This window comes from Hemiscyllium ocellatum, chromosome 26 (assembly GCF_020745735.1).
Source record: "Hemiscyllium ocellatum isolate sHemOce1 chromosome 26, sHemOce1.pat.X.cur, whole genome shotgun sequence".
In the NCBI taxonomy this organism is placed as follows: Eukaryota; Metazoa; Chordata; class Chondrichthyes; order Orectolobiformes; family Hemiscylliidae; genus Hemiscyllium; species Hemiscyllium ocellatum.
Window position 1 is genome coordinate 7789467 of NC_083426.1, and position 23712 is coordinate 7813178.

The 23712-nt window shown below is 45.3% G+C and overlaps 1 protein-coding gene across 1 annotated transcript in view; it reads left to right on the forward strand.

The window, feature by feature from the left end:
• The window catches only part of klhdc8a (kelch domain containing 8A), a 41414-nt gene extending 18017 nt beyond the window's left edge, over positions 1 to 23397 (forward strand). Inside the window, exons 2-6 of the mRNA XM_060845059.1 lie at positions 9472 to 9970; positions 11922 to 12086; positions 15223 to 15438; positions 16929 to 17030; positions 21790 to 23397. Of these exons, the coding sequence (XP_060701042.1) occupies positions 9595 to 9970; positions 11922 to 12086; positions 15223 to 15438; positions 16929 to 17030; positions 21790 to 21983 (1053 nt within the window). The 5' untranslated portion in view covers positions 9472 to 9594 and the 3' untranslated portion in view covers positions 21984 to 23397. The remainder of the gene's footprint in view (positions 1 to 9471; positions 9971 to 11921; positions 12087 to 15222; positions 15439 to 16928; positions 17031 to 21789) is intronic.
• The last annotated feature ends 315 nt before the right edge of the window (positions 23398 to 23712 follow it).

The following is a 23712-nucleotide window of genomic DNA, read 5'->3' on the forward strand; positions in this document are numbered from 1 at the left end:
CCACCCCTTTCCGCCTTCCGCAAAGACCGTTCCCTCCGTGACTACCTGGTCAGGTCCACGCCCCCCCCCCCCCCCACAACCCACCCTCCCATCCTGGCACTTTTCCCTGCCACCGCAGGAACTGTAAAACCTGCGCCCACACCTTCTCCCTCACCTCTATCCAAGGCCCTAAAGGAGCCTTCCACATCCATCAAAGTTTTACCTGCACATCCACTAATATCATTTATTGTATCCATTGCTCCTGATGCGGTCTCCTCTACATTGGAGAGACTGAGGCCTCCCTAGCAGAGTGCTTTAGGGAACATCTCCGGGACACCCGCACCAATCAACCACACCGCCCCGTGGCCCAACATTTCAACTCCCCTTCCCACTCTGCCGAGGACATGGAGGTCCTGGGCCTCCTTCACCACTGCTCCCTCACCACCAGACGCCTGGAGGAAGAACGCATCATCTTCCGCCTCGGAACACTTCAACCCCAGGGCATCAATGTGGACTTCAACAGTTTCATTTCCCCTTCCCCCACCTCACTCTAGTTCCACACTTCCAGCTCAGCACCGTCCCCATGACTTGTCCGGACTTGTCCTACCTGCCTATCCCCTTTTCCACCTATCCACTCCACCCTCTCCTCCCTGACGTATCACCTTCATCCCCTCCCCCACTCACCTATTGTACTCTATGCTACTTTCTCCCCACCCCCACCCTCCTCTCGCTTATCTCTCCACTCTTCAGGCTCTCTGCCCCAATTCCCGATAAAAAGCTTTTGCCCGAAAAGTTGATTTCGCTGCTCCTTGGATGCTGCCTGAACTGCTGTGCTCTTCCAGCACCACTGATCCAGAATCTGGTTTCCAGCATCTGCAGTCATTGTTTTTACCTCTGTATCCAAATGGCAAGTTCTCCCTGTATTCCATGAGATCTAACCTTGCTAATCAGTTTCCCATGGGGAACCTTGTTGAACGCCTTACTGAAGTCCACTTCGATCACATCTACTGCTCTGCCCTCATCAATCCTCTTTGTTACTTCCTCAAAAAACTCAATCAAGTTTGTGAGACATGATTTTCCATGTACAAAGCCATGTTGACTATCTCTAATCAGTCCTTGCCTTTCCAAATACATGTACATCCTGTCCCTCAGGATTCCCTCCAACAACTTGCCCACCACTGACGTCAGGCTCACCGGTCTGTAGTTCCCTGCCTTGTCTTTACCACCCTTCTTAAATAGTGGCACCACGTTAACCAACCTCCAGTCTTCAGGCACCTCGCCTGTGATTATCGATGATACAAATATCTCAGCAAGAGTCCCAGCAATCACTTCTTTAGCTTCCCACAGAATTCTAGGGTACACCTGATCAGGTCCTGGGGATTTATCGACTTTTATGCATTTCAAGACATCCAGCACTTCCTCCTCTGTAATATGGACATTTTGCAAGATGTCACCAACTATTTCCCTACAGTCTATATCTTTCATATCCCTTTCCACAGTAAATACTGATGCAAAATATTTATTTAGTATCTCCCAATTTTCTGCAGCTCCACACAAAGGCTGCTTTGCTGACCTTTGAGGGGCCCTATTCTCTCCCTAGTTACCCTTTTCTCCTTAATGTATTTGTAAAAACTCTTTGGATTCTCCTTAATTCTACTTGCCAAAGCTATCTCATGTCCCCTTTTTGCCTTCCTGATTTCCCTCTTAAGTATACTCCTACTTCCTTTATATTCTTCTAAGGATTCACTCAATCTATCCTGTCTATAACTGGCATATGCTTCCTTCTTTTTCTTAACCAAACCCTCAATTTCTTTAGTCATCCAGCATTCCCTATACCTACCAGCCTTCCCTTTCACCCTGACAGGAATATACTTTCTCTGGATTCTCATTATTGCATTTCAAAAGGCTTCCCATTTTCCAGTCGTTCCTTTACCTGCGAACATCTGCCTCCAATCAGCTTTCGAAAGTTCTTGCCTAATACTGTCAAAATTGGCCTTTCTCCAATTTAGAACTTCAACTTTTAGATCTGGGCTATCCTTTTCCATCATTATTTTAAATCTAATAGAATTATGATCGCTGGCCCCAAAGTGCTCCCCCACTGACACCTCAGTCACCTGCCCTGCCTTATTTCCCAAGAGTAGGTCAAGTTTTGCATCTTCTCTCATAGATACATCCACATACTGAATCAGAAAATTGTCTTGTACACACTTAACAAATTCCTCTCCATCTAAACCCTTAACATAATGTAGTCCCAGTCTATGTTTGGAAAGTTAAAATCCCGTACCATAACCACCTTATTATTCTTACAGATAGTTGAGATCGCCTTACAAGTTTGTTTCTCAATTTCCCTCTGACTATTAAGAGGTCTATAATACAGTCCTAATAAGGTGATCATCCCTTTCTTATTTCTCTGTTCCACCCAAATAACCTCCCTGGATGTATTTCCGGGAATATCTTCCCTCAGCACAACTGTAATGCTATCCCTTGTCAAAAAAGTCACTCCCCCTCCTCTCTTGCCTCCCTTTCTATCCTTCCTGTAGCACTTGTATCCTGGAACATTAAGCTGCAGGGAAATTTGAGCCATGATTCTGTAATTGCTATGATATCCCAGTCCCATGTCCCTAACCAGGCCCTGAGTTCATCTGCCTTCCCTGTTAGGCCCTTTGCATTAAAATGAATGCAGTTTAATTTATTAGTCCTACCTTGTCCCTGCCTGCCCTGACTGTTTGACTCACTTCTGTTCTCAACTGTACCAGTCTCAAATTGATCTCTTTCCTCACTATCTCCCTGGGTCCCACCTCCCCAACCTTACTAGTTTAAATCCTCCCAAGCAGCTCTAGCAAATTTTCCCTGCCAGTATATTAGTGCCCTTCCAATTTAGGTGCAATCCGTCCTTCTTGTACAGGTCACTTCTACCCCAAAAGAGATTCCAATGGTCCAAAAATGTGAATCCTTCTCCCATACACCAGCTCCTCAGCCATGCATTCATCTGCTCTGTCCTCCTATTCCTGCCCTCACTAGCTCGTAGCAGCGGGTGTAATCCAGATATTAATACTCTCGAGGACCTCCTTTTTAAATTCCTGCCTAACTCTCTGTAATCTCCCTTCAGAATCTCAACCTTTTCCCTTCCTATGTCGTTGGTTCCAATGTGGACAATGACCTCTTGCTGGCCTCTCTCCCCCTTGAGAACATTCTGCACCCTCTCTGAGACACCCTTGATCCTGGCACCAGGGAAACAACACACCATTCTGCTTTTTCTCTGCTGGCCACAGAAACGTCTGTCTGTACCTCGGACTACAGAATCCCCTAACACAATTGATCTCTTGGAACCCCACGTACCCCTCATTGCATTAGAGCCAGTCTCAATACCAGAAATTCCCATTTCCTGGCTTGTCTCAGCTTCACTCAATACCAGAAACATGGTTGTTCGTGCTACATTCCCCTGAGAATCCATCACCCCCTACATTTTTCAAAACAGCATACCTGTTTGAAATGGGTATATCCACAAAAGACTCCTGCTCTAGCTGCCTACCTCTCTCACCCTTCCTGGAGTTAACCCATCTACGTGACTGTATCTGAGACTTCCCTCCCCCCCCACCCCTTCCTATAACTGCCATCCATCACATATTGTTGCTGTTGCAAATTCTTCATTGCTTCTATCTGTCTCTCCAACTGATCCATTCAATCTGATAAGATTTGCAGCCAACAACATTTATGGCAGATTTAATCCGCAGTAACCCTTAAACTCTCTTTAAACTTCCAAATCTGACAAGAAGTACATATCACTCTATTAAAGGCCATTTTTGCTCCTTCACAATCTGCAGACCCAGAAAATAACACCGTCTTATTCCTCTACAAACTGAATATGTTCCATAACTATCCTATGCCAATTCAAAAGACTTTCCAATACCCAGCTTGCTAAAATGTTTTTCCTCGCAAAAAAAGGAAAGGATTTTAGTTTCTTCCCATATGCATTTAGAGAAGGAAGATTTGGAAAGCACAAGCTTTTTAATTCTAACGACAGGTCATTACCCTGAGACGCATGGTTTCTCTCTCCACAGAAGGTGCTGAGAGCTTCCAACATTTGTATTTTTATTTCAGATTTTCTGCAGTATTTTGCTTTGACAGTGTTTTTTTTAAGTTTACTGTGAATCATTTTGTAATTCAGTGAAGATAAAGATATTTGTGATGTCGAAGTGGTTAGCCAGTAATTTCACAGTGGTACAGTTCTGGTCAATTTGTGGTCACATTACAGCAGTGTGTAACATTTTCCTTCACTTTGCCAGCATTCTTCTTGTCCAACTTGTGATGCTGAGCATTTGGCAGATTTCCTTGCTGTGGTTATAATTTTCGGCTGAGTACCACAAGTGACATTAAACAATTCACAGATTTATAGGATCCACTCCAGGTTATGCTGTCTGACAGAAATAGGGGAAACAGTCCCAGGATTTTTAAAAATTGTTTGTTCATTGATGTGGGCATTGCTGGTTGCCCTGGATTTTATTGTCCATCCCTAATTGCCCTATAGAGTGTCATAGTGGGCTGCCTGTCAGAACCACAACAGATATTATGGTGTGGGGACATTCACAATGCAGTTAGGGAAGGAATTCTTGGATTTTGATCCAGTGACAGTGAAGAAATGGTGATATATTTCCAAATCAGCATGGTGAGTGGCTTTGGAGTGGAACTTGGAGGTGATAGTGTTCCCAAGTATCTGCTGTCCTTGCCTTTCAAGATGGAAGTGGTTGCGGGTTTAGAAGTGCTGACTAAAGGATCTTTTGTGAATTTCTGCAGTGCATCTTTTCGATAGCACGCACTGCTGCTGCTGAGTGTCGGTGACGGAGGGAATGGATGCTTGTGTATGTGGTGCCAATTAATCTGGGGTGGCACAGTGGTTAGCACTGTTGCCTCACAGTGTCAGGTACCCAGGTTCAATTCCACCCTTGGGTAGCTGTCTGTGTGGAGTCTACATGTTCTCCCTGTATCAGTGCGGGGTTGCTCTGGTTTCCTCCCACAGTGATAGAGACAGAGTCATCGAGATATACAGCACGGCAAAGTATCCTTTGGTCCAACTCGTTCATGCGATCCAGATATTCTGTCATTAAACTTGAAGGGTTCAATAAAGGTTCACAAGGATGTTGCCAGGGTTTGAGCTATAGGGAGATGCTGAATAGGCTGGGGCTATTTTCCCTGGAGTGTTGGAGGCTGAGAGGTGATCTTATAGAGGTTTATAAATTCATGAGGGGTATAGATAGGTTGAATAGCCAAGTCTTTTTCCTCATGAGAGGGGAGTCCAAAACCCAGAGGGCATAGGTTTAAGGGAAAAGATTTGAAAGGGATCTAAGAGGTAACATTTTCACACAAAGGGTGGAGCGTGTATGGAATGAGCTGCCAGAGGAAGTGGTGCAGTGACAGCATTTAAAAGGCATCTGGGTGGATGTATGAATAGAAAGGATTTAGAGGGATATGGGCCAAGTACTGGCAAATGGGACTAGATTAATTTAGGATATCTGATTGGCATGGATGAGTTGGACCAAAGGGTCTGTTTCCATGCAGTAAATCTCTATGACTGTATGACTTTAAGAGTAGTGTTTGTTATCACATTGCTCTATGTGCGAGCTTGCTATTGATACATTGACTGCCATGTTTCCTGCATCACAGCAGTGACTACGCATCAAGGTACTTGTCAAGTTCTTTGGAACAATAGGAGGCCTTCAAACGTGTTATCTAAATACAACCCTTTGCTCTTTCTTGAATTTTTATAAAACAGGAATTGGTTTTCATCTAATTACATTCAATCTACAACACAGAAACAGGTCATTCAACCCAACTGACCCATGCTACTTCTCCAACAATCTTCCTCCCACCCCTCTACATTCCACATTATCTTTCTATTCCTTTCTCCATCTATATATCTTTAAGAGTGGCACACTGGTTCAGTGGTTAGCCCTGCTGCCTCACAGCGCCAGGGACCTGGGTTTGATTCCAGCCTCGGGTGATTGTCTGTGTTGAGTTTGCACATTCTCCCTGTGTCTGCGTGGTTTCCGTCCAAGCACTCCAGTTTCCTCCCATCATCCAAAGGTGTGCAGGTTGGGTGGATTAACCGTGGTAAATGTAGATTGACAGGGATAGGGCAGGGAGGTCTGGGGGAGGTGGGGGGGCGTGGGGTGGGGTTGGAGTGTAAGTGCAGAGTCAAAGGGCTTCTTTCTACATTGTAGGATGTCTATGATTCTGTCTTCCTCTTAAATGCCTTCTGTGAAATTTTCATCAAATAATCTTTGTTGTAACAAGTTCAACATTCTAACAGTTCACTGGGTAAAGATGTTTCTCCTGAATTCCCTATTGAATTTGTTGGTGACTGGTACATTGTTGGCCCCTCTTTATTGGAGAAGAAAGTGAAGTCTGCAGATGCTGGAGATCAGAGCTGAAAATGTGTTGCTGGAAAAGTGCAGCAGGTCAGGCAGCATCCAAGGAGCAGGAGATTCAACGTTTCAGGCATCAGCCCTTCTTCAGGAATAGTTAGGAAGTAACCCCATCTGCAATGAAGAAGGGCTTATGCCCGAAACGTCGAATCTCCTGCTCCTTGGATGCTGCCTGACCTGCTGCGCTTTTCCAGCAACACATTTTCGGCCCCTCTTTATTGTCTGCAAGTGGATGTATCTTCTTTATGTCTTGCTGATCAAATCCCCTTATAATCTTAACCACCTTTCTCAGGTTGCCCTTCTTTGGTCTCTTCTTTTGTTTCTTTCCACCCCCTTCTGCATACATTCAAACAAGGAACAAGAGCAGGCCACTCGGCCCTTTGAGCATGCTCTCCCATTCACTAAGATCATGGTTAATCTGATTTTAACCTCAACTCTACATTCCAGCCAGTGCCCAATAATCTTTCATCTCCCCAGCAATCTAAAAATGTTTTGTTTAATGGTTCTGTATCAACTACTTGAAGGGAATTACAAAGATTCTCGATGCTCTCAGAGAAAAATGTATTTCCTCATCTCTCTCCTAAATGGTGCCTTTTAAACTATCACTCCTAGTTCTAGGTTCTCCCAAAAGGGGGAACATCCTTTCCTCAGCCACCAGATTAAGTCCGCCTCAGGATCTCTTGTTACTCTGTCTTTTTGCAATATGGAGACCAAAACAGTGCACAGTGCTCCGAATGTGGTCAGCACTTGGTTCAGTACTATTTTAACATGAGACATTAATAGTCTGCAAGTTCAACTAGCCTTTTCCAGCATTAGCTTCAGGCAAAAGGATTTGTACAGAAAATATTTAGAGAGACATTCCTTTCTCATGGAAATAATTTAAACCAGATGTGAGCAACTATACAGGAAAAGGGTGTAAATGTTTTCCTCATTGAACGCTGTTGGCACACTCTTTGACAGTACCACTCACCCTGATGAGTCTGTGGTCTGTCCAGCATGCAGGTCTGCCCTAATAGTTAGGAAGTGACAGACTGTAACCCCATCTGCACTCAGTTACCTGAACTGGCTGTGAGGAAGCCTGATCTCAAAGGCTAAAAAATACGACCAAATTCCTACTCCTGTAGTAAAATACTGCAAATCTGAAATAAAAACAAAGTGCTGGAGAAACTCAGCAGGTCTAGCTGCCTCTGTGGGGAGAGAAACAAATATGCTTCCGCTTCAGAAGCCAAGGGATATGAAGAAGAGTCCTATTAGACTGGAAATATCAACTCTGTTTCTTTACTTTTTAAAAATGTATTCCTGAGATGTGAGTGTCACTGGCTGGACCAGTATTTATTGCCATTTCAAAATTGCCGTTAGAAGGTGGTGGTGCTGAGCTGAATTCTTGAACTGCTGTAGTCCTTGGGGAGTCAGGACACCCATGACCCTTTAAGGAGGGAATTTCAAGATTTTGACCCAGCGACAGTGAAAGAATGATAATATATTTCAAAGTCAGGATGGCGATTTGGAAAGGAATTTGCAAGTGGTGGTTTTCCCACATACCTGCTGCCTTGACATGTTTCTCCAGCACTATCTCTTTTTTTCATTCCTAATTTCTGCTCCAGGTGGCTATTTTTCACCCAGGCTGTAAACTGTGTGTTTGTATCCATCTGTCCACTGTGATATGATCCCTGATGATGGTAACAATGGGCAAGGTGGATCCCAGAATAAATCTGGCTTGATAGATCATTTAATTTTGATTTTAGGCAACATGGCAGTCATTTACTGAAACATAATCACACATGACTACACACTATAACAACAGAACAGGGGCTTATTACACAAAAAGTGAAAACCAAAGGAAGGACAATTGACATAGAATATAATGTGAGAGATTGTAAAACACACATCAAAACAAATGCTCATCAAAGATGGCTACCAGCTTCTGGCCATACCACACCCCACCCCCATCAACCCTTACAGGTCATCATCCCTCCCCTCCCCTTCCCTAACCCCCACTTCACCAACTTGGTGACCACAGCCCTCATGTCAATGCTTACCCCTTTGGCCTCTTTCTCAACACACCACTTGCTGTGCCACCTACTGGTGGCATTGACAATAAATGTTGGTTTCACCAACACCTTGCGATTCAAATCCAGAAGAATTACCCCCCCCCCATATCAAGTCTTTAAATTCCACAAAGCTGATCCTTCCAGTTATTTCCTGTAAATTGTAACATCTTCATACATCAATACTCACAAAACTGAGAGCTTAAATTTTCTCAGCTTTTAACAACTTGTAGATTTCTAACCAAACCCTCATAGTAACTGTGCTTACCCTGAACTGTTCTGTACTCCTTTTCTAGGAGAGAAATTATATTTGCTTCTGACCCCAGTTAGGTGTCCTCCAAACTATCCAAGAACTTCCATTCGCTAGGTTTTCTAAACCAAATCAAACTTTGATTATCCTGAAGCAATTCTGTACAGGCCACCTGGTGTGCCGATGCATTGACTTCCAGTTTCGGAAGTTGATGTTGTGCACAGACCTCAGCGCTCTGAAAACCGAATTAGAGGGAATATTACAAATAGCCTTCAATGTTTATCCCACTGTCTTAAACCAGCAAAAATAATCTTCCATGAACACTTAGGTCATTCCTGCCCTCTTACTGCTATTGGATTGGGTGACTGTTACAGAAGGACTGGCTGACCTAATTATTTCCTTAAACTCTTCAAAAAAATAGCCAACCCTATATGCCACTCCCTCAAGATCCAAGCTGATATGATATTACTATTAAAATTATATTAATGTATGCATGGATCAGAAACCTTTCAGCACAATCATGAAGATAGACTTAGCAGTGATGTCTCACACAATTGAATAGTTAGCTGCCATTCACTATCTCCTAATTGGAGATCAGGGACTTAGATAAGGTTCTGAGTGGCTTTTTACCCCCAGGCTTGTGTTCCCAGAATGAGTCGGGGCAGGTGAGGAAAATTGGAGGTTATTGTTTTACAGCTTTATTTGTTTCTAATTATTTCAGTAGTGCCATCTTCATTTTACCATCTTGTTTTTCCTGTCTTCATATTGATAGACCTTTGTGCTCAGTTGATGCAAGAAATCTGGAGATGGAGGTGGTCTTCGAAGTCTGACATTTCAGAGGGCTGTATGTCAGAAGGAGGAAGTGAGATCCTGCTAGCACACACAGTCAAATGCCATGGCTGTGCCAAGTGCCAAGTTGTTCCATTGGCAGTCCCTGGCATCCTTACCTGTCAGTCGGGTGTACTGCACTCCTGTGGAGAGTGGGGACCAGCTTTATGTCATTGGAGGCTGCGATGATGATGGAAACCCCATCAGTAACTGTGAGGTTTACCACCCAGAGGTCAATCAGTGGACCACCCTCCCTCCCATGCCCACAGCGAGAGCGGGTGTAGCTGTGGCTGCTCTGGGCAAACAGATATTGGTGATTGGGGGAGTTGGAATTCATCAGAACGCCCTGTCGACAGTGGAGATGTACAATGTGGACGAAGGCAAGTGGGAGCAGAAGAGTTCCTTGTGTGAAGCTGCCATGGGAGTGTCAGTGACTGTGAAAGGTAACTTTGGTCCTGACTTCAGTTATCGAGAAAGATGGGTGAAGCTGAAATTGTTCTCCAGATCAGAAGGGGTCAGGGGATCTTCAGTAGAGATGTTGGAAATTATGAGGGAATTTGTTGGCAATGTACACTCCACAAATGTCAAAGATGGCCACCAGCTTCTGGCCATACCACACCCCACTCCTCTCAACCCCTACAAGAACTTTGCCCCTCCCCTCTCCTGTCCCCACCCAAACCATCACTACCCAACCCCCATTTCACCAACTTTTTGGCCACGCCCCTTTGTCTAACGCTTGTCCCTTTAACCCCTTTCTTAGCACACCACTTGCTATGCCGCCTCCTAGTGGCATTGACAATAAATGCAGCCTGTTCTTGGAGGAAGTAAGAAGAAATGAGGTCTTGCATTTGTAAGTTCCTTTAATGGGCACAGGGTGTCCCAAAGCATTTTACAGCCAGTTGAGGTGTAGTCTCTGTTGTAATGTAGGAAATGGGGCAGCCAATATTTGCTGTATGGGTTCAAGGCCCTCTATCTGTGTCGTACAATTATATATTCCAATTGAAGAATGCTAGAATAACTTCCCATTGAAACACAAATAAGCTTAGAATGTTAGGTCAATGTTACCCTCCAACAACTTCCCACTACGTAGCAGTTATTGTTTGTTCTCTCCTGGAAGTATTGATTTTTAATGATGATAAGAAAAGCCAAATGAGTTGGAAGCCTTCCAATCTAAAACCTCCATATTAAAACATAACTGTTACAGTATATAATTACACCCACACCGCTCTCTCTGGTGAGCTAGTATTTCTGCATTGACTTGCTCAGTCTCACAATTTGCATCCCATATTCCCAACTTTCCCCCAACTCTGCTCAAAAATAGTTAATTGCCGCAACCTGTTCCTCTTGACCATAACCATGACATTAACCAAATTTACCAATTTGATTGATGAGGTATTGACATCCCTTAGGAGGAAGCTATTTGGCCCATCCTATCCAACCCATCTCCTTGACGAACAGACCCAAGGTTAATTCCATAGGCCTCCTCAGTCCCCCATATGTTGCACTTTCAGCTGTCAGCTGTGTTTCAGTGGGAAGCAATCTCAGGCCTGAAGCAAAGTGGGTCAAACTTCACCCCCCAAGAAATATCAGCACAAAATTTATGTTCACAGTGCTAGTGCAGTGCTCAGGGAGTAAAGGTCACTTCCCAGAGATCCACTCTCATTAGAGAGAGAGAGAGAGAGAGAGAGAGACGGAAACGATTGGTGGGGAGTTTAATCTGAGAGTCACCATGTCTCAGCCAAGGTGTGACATTGAAAAGGTGGGACCTTTCATGCTAACTTCAGCTGGTATGAACATTGAACCCGCACAGCTGGCACACTGTGCTGCAAACTGCCCATCCAGCTAGCTGAGGGAGTGTTACAGTGTCAGAGAGGCACCATCCTTTGGATGTAATGTTAAACCAAAGGTCCACTTACCTTCGGGTAGGTGAAAATATTTTGAAGAGTCAGAGGACCTGTCCAATACTTATCATGAAAAAACCAACATCACATAAAAAAAGAGGTTACCTGGCCAGAATCACATTGTCGTTATTGTGTGCAAATTGGTTGCTGCATTTCCTGCAGTACCACAATGAGTACAACTCCGAGGTGCTGCTCTGGCTGTAGAGCAGAATGCCGAGATCATGGAAGACACACAGAAGTGGGCAAACTTTTTTATCTTCTCTGTACAATGTGAACAGCAAATATAGGTTAGGCTGGATTAAGTCTGTGGCTTAACCGTCTAAGTTCAGGTATGAATATCGTTCATTAGTGGTGGAGTGGGGAGGAGGCATGGAGACTGTATCAACCACTATTGGACATCTCCCCCAGGGAGTGGTGTGGGAATGTTGTCTAAATTGAACAACGAATGTTTGGATTGAAAATTGCTTTGGTTCCCTGATTTGTCTAATTTCAGACTGTCGGGTCTATGCAGTGGGTGGAATGGGATCAGACATGTGTCCACAAGCTAATCTCCAGCAATACGATATTGTGAAGGATGTCTGGCTCTCTCTTCCTGCCATGCCTACCCCGAGATACGCAGCCAGCGCCTTCCTTCGAGGTAGCAAGATCCACGTATTTGGTGAGTCCTGAAACATTAGCAAAAGAAAACCTGTTATTGACAGATGAACGTCTTGATTAACCTCAGGACATCTCAAAGTGCTTCAGAGCTAATGAAGTACTTCTGAAACATCACCACTGTTGTGATGTAGGAAATGCACACAGCAAACTCCCACAATTAATATTGGGATATTGGCCACATAATCTGTTTCGGAGGGTGATGCTGTTTTTAAAAATGATGGGGGCTTTTCCGTCCACCTAAAAGAGCAGGTTGAACCTTGAAGTAAAGTTTTGACCCTTTAGTACTGTGGCTGTCCCTTAGTGCTGCAGCATGAGCCTAGATTATGGTGTTCATTAACACAGTGGATCTTCTGCAACAGTCAGGGACACTTCCTTGTTAATACTGTGGGTATATTCTGGGACCTCTTGAGTGTCGCCAGTTCTTGCTTTCTCTTTCTTGATTCTAGTAGTTTCTTCTCTAAACATGGCTGCTATGGTTGCTCAGTGGTTAGCACTGCTGCCTCACAGCACCAGGGACCCGCGTTCAATTCCAGCCTTGGGTAAGTGTGTGGAGTTTGCACATTCTCCCCATGTTTGCGTGGGTTTCCTCCACAATTCAAAGACGTGCAAGCCCGGTGAATTGACCATGCTAAGTTGCCCATAGTGTTGGGTACATTAGTCAGGGGTAAATATAAGGAAGGGGAATGGGGACTGGCTGGGTTGCTCTTCGGAGGGTTGGTATGGACTTGTTGATTTGAAGATCCTATTTCCACACTGTAGAGAATCTAATCTAATTTGAATCAGACCAGGAAGTAGGTATTTCAACCATTCCATCATTCAATGAGATCAGGCTTGTCTCTACCTGAACTGATGTGTTTAATGCTGAAAACATTTTAAAGTCATTTTAATCCAAGCTTAAGTCCTTTGAAAAACTCTTTGCATCTCTCCAATCTTTACTCCATTTTCTCAACGGGCAGCTAAACCAGTCTCCGAAAGATAGCAGAGTCCTTCTCTCAATCTGTAGGTTGGTCCCTTACTGTAATTTTACCTCTAGCCTAAGCTGAGGGATACCTCTAAGGCTTCCCACTTGAGGTATTGTGAGTCAGAGAAAAATGGAGAGGCATAGAGAGGGTTTTTATTAACCTTTTGCAGAGCTATGAAACAATGGAATCTCATCTCCCTGACCTAGGTTCTAAGATAAAACAAGGAACTGGATTCTAGAGATCAGGAACAAGAACAAAAATTGCTGGAGAAACTCAGTAGGTCTGGCAGCAGCTATGGAGAGAAGAAATAGAGTTGACATTTCGATCTCGTGACCAGTAAGAATCCGTTCTGACGAAGGGTCTCTGGACTCGAAATATGAACTCTGTTCCGTCCTTCGTAGATGATTCCAGATCTACAGAGTTTCTGCAGCAATTTCTATTTTTTGTCTCATATGAGAAGTCTCGGTCTCCCCTGCCTGAGATTCTCCCCTTCTTATCCCTGAGATTCTGGTGAAGACTTCTTCCCTAACCCTGATGGCCGGGGACCACCTGATTCTCTACGTTCAGTGACCATTGTCCACCCACTTCAGATTCAGGAATTAAAGCAGTGGCAATACACTGGTAACATTTGTGGTCTAGTGATCCAGAACTGCAGGCTAATGTTCTGGGGTCGTGGTTTCAAATCCTACTGAAGCAGATGGTGAGATTTCAGTTCAATGAAACATTGGAGTAAAGAGCCAAGCATTATAACCACCTCTGTTTGTCATAAAAACCCAAATGGTCCATTCTGTCTTTGAGAAGGAAACTGCCATCCTTACCTCGGTTTCCTGAAGAAGGGCTTATGCCCGAAACGTCGATTCTCCTGCTCCTTTGATGCTGCCCTGACCTGCTGCGCTTTTCCAGCAACACATTTTTTAAAGCTCTGATCTCCAGCATCTGCAGTCCTCACTTTATCCTTACCTGGTGAGGCCTACATGTGATTCCAGACCCACAGCAATATAGTTGACTCTTAACTGCCCTTGGGGCAATTAGGGAACGGCAATAAATCCCAGTGACACCCGCATCCTGTAAATGAATTTTAAATAGTCTCAAATTTTCAGCAATGACTATATTTCACACTCACATTGTCTTCCCTAAAAAGGTTAAAAATGACTCAACTCCAAAAGCAAGTGCCTCCAAATAAACCTGTTGGACTATAACCTGGTGTTGTGTGAATTTTAACTTTCGAGTAAAAAATGAGGTCTGCAGATGCTGGAGATCGCAGCTGAAAATATGTTGCTGGTTAAAGCACAGCAGGTTAGGCAGCATCTCAGGAATAGGGAATTCGACGTTTCGAGCATAAGCCCTTCATCAGGAATGAGAGAGAGTAGCCAAGCAGGCTAAGATAAAAGGTAGGGAGGAGGGACTTGGGGGAGGGGCGATGGAGGTGGGATAGGTGGAAGGAGGTCAAGGTGAGGGTGATAGGCCGGAGTGGGGTGGGGGCGGAGAGGTCAGTAAGGAGATTGCGGGTTAGGAGAGCGATGCTGAGTTGAGGGAACCGACTGAGACAAGGTGGGGGGAGGGGAAATGAGGAAACTGGAGAAATCTGAATTCATACCTTGTGGTTGGAGGGTTCCCAGGCGGAAGATGAGGCACTCCTCCTCCCGCCGTCGTGTTGTTATGTTCTGCCGGTGGAGGAGTCCAAGGACCTGCATGTCTAACTTTGTCCATCCCAGTCCAACACCGGCACCTCCAAGCCATTGCCAATAACTAACATAATCGGGAAAATCGTGGCTACTGCACTCCTCTGCTCTTTTTCAAATTGTGCCATAGTATTTGTACATCCACCTGAAAGGAGAAACAGGGTGTTGTTAAAGATAGGAGATGGGAATGGGTGTGGGTGGGTTATTCTTCAGAGGGTTCGGTGTGGACTTGTTGGGCTGAAGGGCCTGTTTCCACACTGTAGTGATTCTATGATTTTATCCTAAATAGCAGCATTCCCTCAGTATTGCTTTGGGAAAGATTAGTTTGAGTTGCTTTTGACCAGCTCTGACCTTCATCTCCCCCCACCTTTCTCTCCCCTCCTTCTGCTGGAGATGCGCCTGTTTTGAGCGCTGAGGCTGTGGAGTCCTGCAGCCTGACCAAGTGACGGAACAGCTCACACCTTATTGTTTCAGTTCCTTTCTCCTGTGGCAGGTGGGAGACAAGCGAAGAATCCGGTCACTGCCTTCGAAGCCTACGACATCGAGGCCAAGTCATGGAGCAGGTTCCCCAGCATTCCCGGCCGGCGAGCCTTCTCAAGCTGTGTGATGACGGAGAAGAATTTCTTTAGTCTCGGAGGCCTACAGCAAGCTCGAGGCTACAAGAGACCCAAGTTTGTCAGGACGGTGGAGGTGTTTGACATTGAGCAGGGTAGGTAAGGGCTGCTTACAGAGTGGAGTGTACAAGTCCTGCAAGTTGCCCAGTCCAGCCTCAGGGTAGATGTAACTGTGCCTGTGCCAAGTAGCTAGAGATGATATGGTGCTTGGAGTCCTATTGTTGGCAAGTACCCAAAATGGATTGGTTTAGGCTCCAGCCTGTTCTTTGATAAGCTCGTGGACACAAGTGATACTTATTTAGTGTAAGGGGTTGACCATAAGACCATTAGGAATAGGAACAGGAGTAGGCCATTCAGCCCCTTGATCCTGCTATGCCTTTCAATAAGATTATAGCTCATCCAACATTTCTCATGTCCACTTTCCTGACCTTTCCCCATAATATTGATTCCCCTGACTGATTTCGCTCTTCGTTGGATGCTGCCTGAACTGCTGTACTCTTCCAGCACCACTGATCCAGAATCTGGTTATAAATCTATCTATCTCAGCTTTAAATACACACAAGGACTCAGCTTTCTGTGGCAAGGCATTCCAAAGACTCTCAACCATTTGAGGGAAGAAATTCCTCCTCACCTCAGTCTTAAATTGGTGCCTCTTTATTCTGAGACTATGCCTCATGTCCTCGGCTCTCCCATGAGGGGAAACATCTCAGCATTTACATTGTTAAGCCCTGTAAGAATCCCATATGTTTCAATGAGGTCACCTCTCATTCCTATAAGCTCCAGTGAGTGGACTCCCTACCAGTTTAGCCTTTGCTCATAAGACAATCCGTCCATACTGAGGATCATCCGAGTGAACCTCCTCTGAAATGCCTCCAATTGAATGATGCCTTTCCTTAAATAACGAGACCAAAACAACTCTCAGTCCTCCAGATGCGTCTCACCAGTGCCATGTACACTTGCAGTAAGACTTCCCCACTCTTATACTCCATGCCGCTTGAAGTAAGGGCCAGCATTACATAGAACATAGAACAGTACAGCACAGAACAGGCCCTTCAGCCCACAATGTTGTGCTGACCACTGATCCTCATGTATGCACCCTCAAATTTCTGTGACCATATGCATGTCAGTAATCTCTTAAACTGACCTTGCTCCCACAACTGCTGCTGGCAACGCATTCCATGCTCTCACAACTCTCTGTGTAAAGAACCCGCCTCTGACATCCCCTCTATACTTTCCTCCATGACCCCTCGTGTTAGTCATAACATTTTGTTAACCTTCCTGATTCCTTGCTGCCCCTGTGTGCTAGCTTTCTGTGTTTCATGCAGAAGTTCCCCTAAGTCCCTTTGTGTTGCAGCGTCCTGCAGTTTTCATCCCATTGAGTATAAGTTCAGATTTTATCTTATTGTCCGGCTATACGGATTTGAGATACTTATGTGCTACTCCTGCTCCTAATTCTAATGTTCTTAAATTCTCTCTTACCATTTGTCTATATTTTATTTTCCCTTCTCCCTCTCTCTCTCCCCTGCTGCGTTTTAATTATGATCTGGTTTCATTTGTTCTTTGTCCTTTTCCATTTCTTAACCAGGAGGTTGGATGAAAACAGGGCGTCACTTAAACATGAGGAAGAAGAGAGCAGACTTTGTGGCTGCGTGCCTCCAGGGCAGGGTGATCGTGGCTGGAGGTCTGGGTAAGACAGTCCCTCGGCCTACTGCAATATTGTTCCACTTTTTGTCCAACGTTAAGTTGCTTTTGGTATTTCCCGTTGGCAGCTTGAGTTGGCTTGTGCTGACCTCGTCTATTCTTTTGCATACGCCCAGCCACCAGATGCTGTTTGAGTTGAGTTTCGTCTATTGCTGTCTCAAAAAAAGCGTTTGGATTTCACTCTGCATCTTTTTCCAAATTGTCAAGCTTGGGATTCTTTTTTTTTGACAATTTATTCTTTTGCCATTTACTGCCCATTGTTTTGCAGAATCAGCTAATGGTTGGAATGAAGTGCTGCCACCAATCCTTCTTCCTAATGGATCTGAAGGTCTGTTTTGATAACAGTGGTACAGAATAAACCACTAATGAGTCTTAACAGGAAGAAGCACTTGTCTGCACAAAAAAGTTTCATCCTTCACTAATCAGACTCATCCTATCTGGTTTAAATTTAAACAAAGCTTGGCAGTTAACTGCCAATCATCATCTTACTGGTGCATTCTCATTTCAAAGCCTTTAAAATCAAAGTCCATTTGCTGACCAATCAGCAAACTCTTCTCATACTGTAAAGCCATGTTGAGGGGCAGCAGTGTGGCTCAGTGATAAGCACTGCTGCCTCACAGCAATAGGGATCCGGATTTCATTCCACCCTCGAACAACTGTCTGTGGAGAGTTTGCACATTCTCTCAGTGTCTATGGGTGCTCCAATTTCCTCCTACAATCCAAAGATGTGCTATACTAAATTGCCCATAGTGTGCAGGATAGGAGAACCTGGGAAATACAGGGTTACAGGGATCGGGTAGGGCGTAGAGTCTGGTTAGGAAGTTCTTCAGAGGGTCAATGTGGACTCAATGGGCCAAAATCCCACACTGTAGGGATTCTATGTCAGTCCCTTTATGCTGGTATTCTTGTGAATTGTCCTGATGTTTACAAGATGAAAAGTTTCAACAAAATGTGTCTTTTTTCAAAAAAAGTAAGAGTTACAGTTCTGTAACACTTTTCATAGACTCAGGACAGCCCAGCCAACCAGTTTTGAAATGTAGTCACTAATGTAATGTTGGAAACGTGGCAGTAAATTTGAATACAATTTTAAAAAATGTGATTCTAATCTGATGAAGGGTCACAGTGCTGAAATATTAACTTGTTTCTTACTCCACAGTTACATCCGGACCTTTGAGTATTTCCAGCTTTCTCATATATTTATTTTACAGATGTTGGTTAAGGGATAAGTCTTGGCCAGAAGATGGAGACAAGTGCCCCCCCCCCCCCCACTGCTTTGAAATTGTGCCATAGGATCTTTTACATCCAGCTCCGAGAGCAGTTGGGGGCCTGTATTGAACATTTCATTTAATAAGTGGCAGCTCAGACAATGTAGCACTCCCTCAGCATTGACACCAGGAGCGTTAGGCTGGACTGCTCACACCTCTGAAGTAGAATTCAAATCCTTCTCCTGACTGCATTGTGAGGATGCAGCCACTGTACCAAAGCTGACACAAGCTGTCAGTATTGGAATATCTGCAAGAGAATTCGAAAAGTTCAGTAACTCCTGGTCCTTTCCGACTGTGCCCCTACGTTCCCTTCCCAAATGAGAACGCAATTTTGTTGAGCAGACCCAGGAAAAGTGCAACATACAAGGAAGGACTTTTGAAATTAACACTGGAGAACGCTGGAGAAACTTAGCCAGTCTGGCAACTTCTGTGATGACAGAAACAGAGTTAACATTTCAAGTCCAGGATGAGTCATCTTCAGAGCAACGTGTCCAGTTTTGGTGTTCTTTTACTTAAGGAAGTACATGTTACCCCAGAGGGAATGCAACAGCGGTTAAGTACTGTGGATGCCGCATATCTGAAACAAAACCAGAAGTTGCTGGAGGAACTCAGCAGGTCTGGTAGTATCCGTGGAGAGAAAAATAGAGTTAATGTTTCTGTACAACCCCTCTTCAGAAAGGCAATTGTTTTTTAACCTATTTTCTCATCAGTCCACTCAATGAACCTCTTGAACATGCAGGGCTTGAACCTGCACCTTTGTGGCTCACAGGTAGAGATAATACCACTGTGACACTGCCCCTCGAAAGGCAGTTTGTAAGCTATGCAGTTAATACAGTAAGTGCCAGAGATATTCATCAGATATGTAGACGATTCATACTGGACTTGAAATGTTAACTCTGTTTCTCTTTCCACAGATGCTGCCAGACCTGCTGAGTTTCTCCAGCATTTTCTGCTTCCCTTTCCAAAGAGACCATCCTTGGCCTCCTCCATTGCCAAAACAAACCTCAGCTTCTATTGGAGGAACAACGCCTTATCTTCCGCCTAGGTACAGCCCGGAGGACTCAACATTGAGTTCTCCAGTTTCAAATAACCTCCCTTCCCATCCCCCGAATCTCTTCCCAGCCTCTCCCCCTCCCTTCCACTTCTCCCTGCCACCAACCAGATTCATTCCTCCCATTGACCAACCAGGTCGTACCTTCTATCAGTCTTCACCTATCCCCACTTCACCATACTTCCCCCGCCAACCCCTTTATCTGCAGCTCCCCCTACACCCACCCCTACTCCTGAAGAAGAGTTACACCCGAAACGTCGACTTCTCCACCTCCTGATGCTGCCTGGCTTGCTGTGTTCTTCCAGCCTCCAGCCTGTCCATTTCAGATTTCCAGCATTCATGGTATTTTGCCATTAAGGAAGGAGACCTTTCTCTCTTTTACTTTGAATGTGCACTACTCAAGTATTGCCAGCAGAGGTTGCCACAGGCAAAGCGAAGTAAAACAATAGATGGGATGGAGAAAGGCTGTGTTTACCAGAAATACAGTCTGCTGTCCATTCCACAACATCTAACTACCTGCTAAACTGCATCAGAGCGTATGTTTCGAATGGCCTACTGGGGATTTACTTTGAACTGTTGATGACTTTTTGAAAGAATGAAAAATACTTACAAAGCTACAGCACATTTCATGACTCCCAGGTCATCTCAGAAAGGTACTTTAGAGCCAAGGGTAGCCATGGCTAACATATAGGAACAGCAGGCTTTCACAAAGCAACAAGGTGATCACAGCCATTTGTATCATTGAGGTTTTGAAGGATAATCCCCTTTGAGTTGTTTTTTTCTGTCCACCCGAGAGAGTAGATGGGACACTCCTAAAACACCACCTCCAGCAGCGCAGTATTCCCACCGCAGGAACAGCCTGGATAACGGTCAGGGAGAACATAAGGACTGCAGATGCTGGAGAGATCAGAGTCAGAAAGTGTGGCACTGGAAAAGCACAGCAGGTCAGGCAGCATCCGAGGAGCAGGAGAGTCGACGTTTTGAGCATAAGCCCTTTATCAAGAACGTATGTGTGAGAGAGAGAGAGGTGGTTGGTGGGGGGGGAGAAATGTGGGCCCAAGGGGCCTGAGAGATAAATGGAGGGGAGTGGGGGTGGGGCTGGAGATAATGCCAACCAGGAGTGGGTGCTGAAGTTGAGAGTTGAGGGCATTGCCAAATGAGCCACAGTTGCCAGTTTGAGTGAGAACAAAACCCTATTTCAGCAGGTTGCACACAATGCACTTGTTTCTCAGACATTTTAGAAAGTTCAGAACCAACTGGGTTAGCGGGGGATTACTGCCACATACTCACTTCAATCAAGGACTCACTGGTCGAATTTGTGACTTCTGTCTCAAAGTGGTTCAGCTCAACCAAACTAGTGCCAAACGTCCTCCTCCTTTCCATAGAGGGGCTGGATTGTCAGGGTTGTGCCCAGCAGTGCTGCAAGATGCAGGTCAGTGACTGCTGCTGAGGGCAGGCAGGGGGAAGGCATAGGGCAACAGTGAGGAGGGAATAGGAATGGGGTTCCAAGAAAGACACCAGCAGGTAGGAGAGTAGGAGTAGTTAGCAAACAGTAGGGGGCGGAGGGGGATGTTGGGGAGGTGGGTGGTGGCAGGGAACAGGGTGGTGTGGAATTGGCCTTCCTCATGTACATTAAGACTTGTTCCTAAGACGATCACCTGAAAAGGTTTTGGTGGCAGAGGGCACTGCAATCAATCTGAGTGACCAACAGCCGGGCAAGGGTTTCATATGGCAGAGGGACACTCTGGCCATTGCTTTCCACTGAGCCAACAGTTTGATGCTGAAAAAGCACAGCTAGTCAGGCAGCATCCAAGGGTCAAGAGAGTCAGCGTTTCAGGCATAAGTTCTTTATCAAGATTCCTGATGAAGGGCTTATGCCCGAAACACTGATTCTCCTGCTCCTCAGATGCTGCCTGACCGGCTGTGCTTTTCCAGCACCACGCTCTCCATTCTGACCTCCAGCGTCTGCAGTCCTCACCTTATCATAATTACTTTCTACTGAGTCTGTCAAACCAAGTGCTCTTCAAAGAGTGAGAGGAAGAGTTTGTGATGCCTCTTGCAATTGAATAGTCTGCCAACACTCACTGCCTAAAATCTCTCACATGAAAGTTGTTGCATTATCATGGGGATGGCAGGTTTCCATGGGGACCAATACCCAGTGAGAACCATCAGATAAGGGGAATAAACCAAACATCCACAATTGGGAGCAGGAGTAGGCCAATTGACCCTTTGACCCTACTCTGCCAGGCAGGAGGACAGAACGAATTGATATTGGATGCCAGGGTAATGCTCATGGAGAAAATACAGACATTCCCCGTGAATTTTTACTCAGACCCTTTGAGCCCATTATGTCTAGCTAGGGTCTTAGTTAACAGGGACGCTGCCTGAGGGCTGGGTCAAGCTGTATTACCATTGTGTCTGTTTTCCAGGAGACCAGCCAGCAGTCCTGAGCTCAGCCGAGGCCCTGCACCCGACTAAGAACAGGTGGGAACGATTGCCACCCATGCCCACTGCCCGCTGCACCTGCTCTAGCATCATCTTCAAGAACCGCCTGTTAGTCATTGGCGGAGTGTCGCATGGACCTAGTGACGCTGTGGAAGCTCTCTACCTGAAGGACTCATAGACATTTGAAACCTGAAGGAAAGCTCAGCTGGAGGCCTCTTGCTTCATGGTTTAATTATCTTTTGCTTCTGGCTGTTGAACCTGAAGGCTATTGCGTTCTCTGGTCAAACCCAATGAGGTGTCGGGATTGAGGAAGGATTTAAATCTCCTCCTTGCTTCCTCTCGGTATGTGGCAGACAAGTATCTCCAACTCTTGTCATTTTCCTTCTGTAAGTCGTTCAGAGCATTTTAACAGGGCCTGTGATCCACCTTCTCAAAGTCCCTTCTGTGTGGAATGTGAGGCTGCCACAGGAAGTCCTATCCCATCCACGTCTTCCTCCACAGCGATCTGGTTCCAGCGCTCAGGGACATGTATCCCGGAGTGTTTCACCTTTCATTTCCGAGTCCGAGCCACTGATCTGCTGGTTGTCCCGGTGACGGAGCATGTCTGTGTTTGAGGGGCTTGTCTGAAAAGTTGAATTGCCAGTGTTGGTCACTCACACAGGCACAGGGGCATGAAGGTTCGTTAGCTGACTCAGTGAAGCAGTCAGGAGACATTTGGTCGATCTCTTCACCTTGATTCTACACCTTGACTGGGAACCTTGGCCTTGCCTCTGACAAACTGCTTAGCAACCCTGAAAAGAAAGCTATGACTAATTGAGACAGAGCCCCTGAGCACAAGCTCAGTTCAGATGGACGTTTTCGATCAGCTTTCTCTCCACACATACTGCCAGACCTGAGTTTTCTCCAGCAATTCCTGTTTCTGTTTCAGATTTCCAGCATCTGCAGATCTTTGGGATTTGCTTTTGTTATCTTCTGGACAATTCTGGATGTTGAAAAGCTGTTGGGTCATTAATCAACAGGAAATTCCTTGAGTACCACCAGTATATGCAGACCTTGATTGACTTTGGAAATAGACACATAGTGGGAGTGAATTCCAATTGGCATCTTCTGGCTCTTGCCGAGAGCACTGCTGCACTACAGTACCCATGGTAAAGGGCACATTGGTTTGGGGTGCAAGGCAGTGAGACTATTAACCAACAAAGTCAGTGGCTTGGATGCCCCAGTTAACAAATATTGTAGGAAACTGTGATGTGGCTGATTGGTCCCTCATACTGCAATAGCATGGGTGTGATTATAATGTTAATTGTATTTAGTATAGCTGCACTGTTCTCTGCATTGTGACTGTGGATGATGTAATTAGCAAAGTTGCCACACATATACGATGGCACAGTGGTTAGCATTGTTGCCTCACAGCGTCAGAGACCTGGGTTCAATTCCCGCCTCAGGTGACTCTCTGTGTGGAGTTTGCACATTCTCCCTGTATCTGCGTGGGTTTCCTCCGGGTGTTCCAGTTTCCTCCCACAATCCAAAAATGTGCAGGTTAGGTGCATTGGCCATGCTAAATTGCCCATAGTGTTAGGTGAAGGGGTAAACGTAGGGGAATGGGTCTGGGTGGGTTGCGCTTCGGTGGGTCGGTGTGGACTTGCTGGGCCAAAGGGCCTGTTTCCACGTTGTAAGTAATCTAATCTAATCTAACCTCAAACCTTAGACGTCAGATTCACAGATTCACCACAACACAGTGGGAGGCCATTCAACCCATTATGTCTCTGCTAGCTATCTGAAGGAATTCACCAGTGCCAAATCCCTGGCTTTTTCCTGTAGCCCTTCATATTCTTCCATTTCTGATAATAATCTGATCCCCTCTTGAGTACCTCACACCCTTGAGCAGTATGGTGCAAATTTTATCA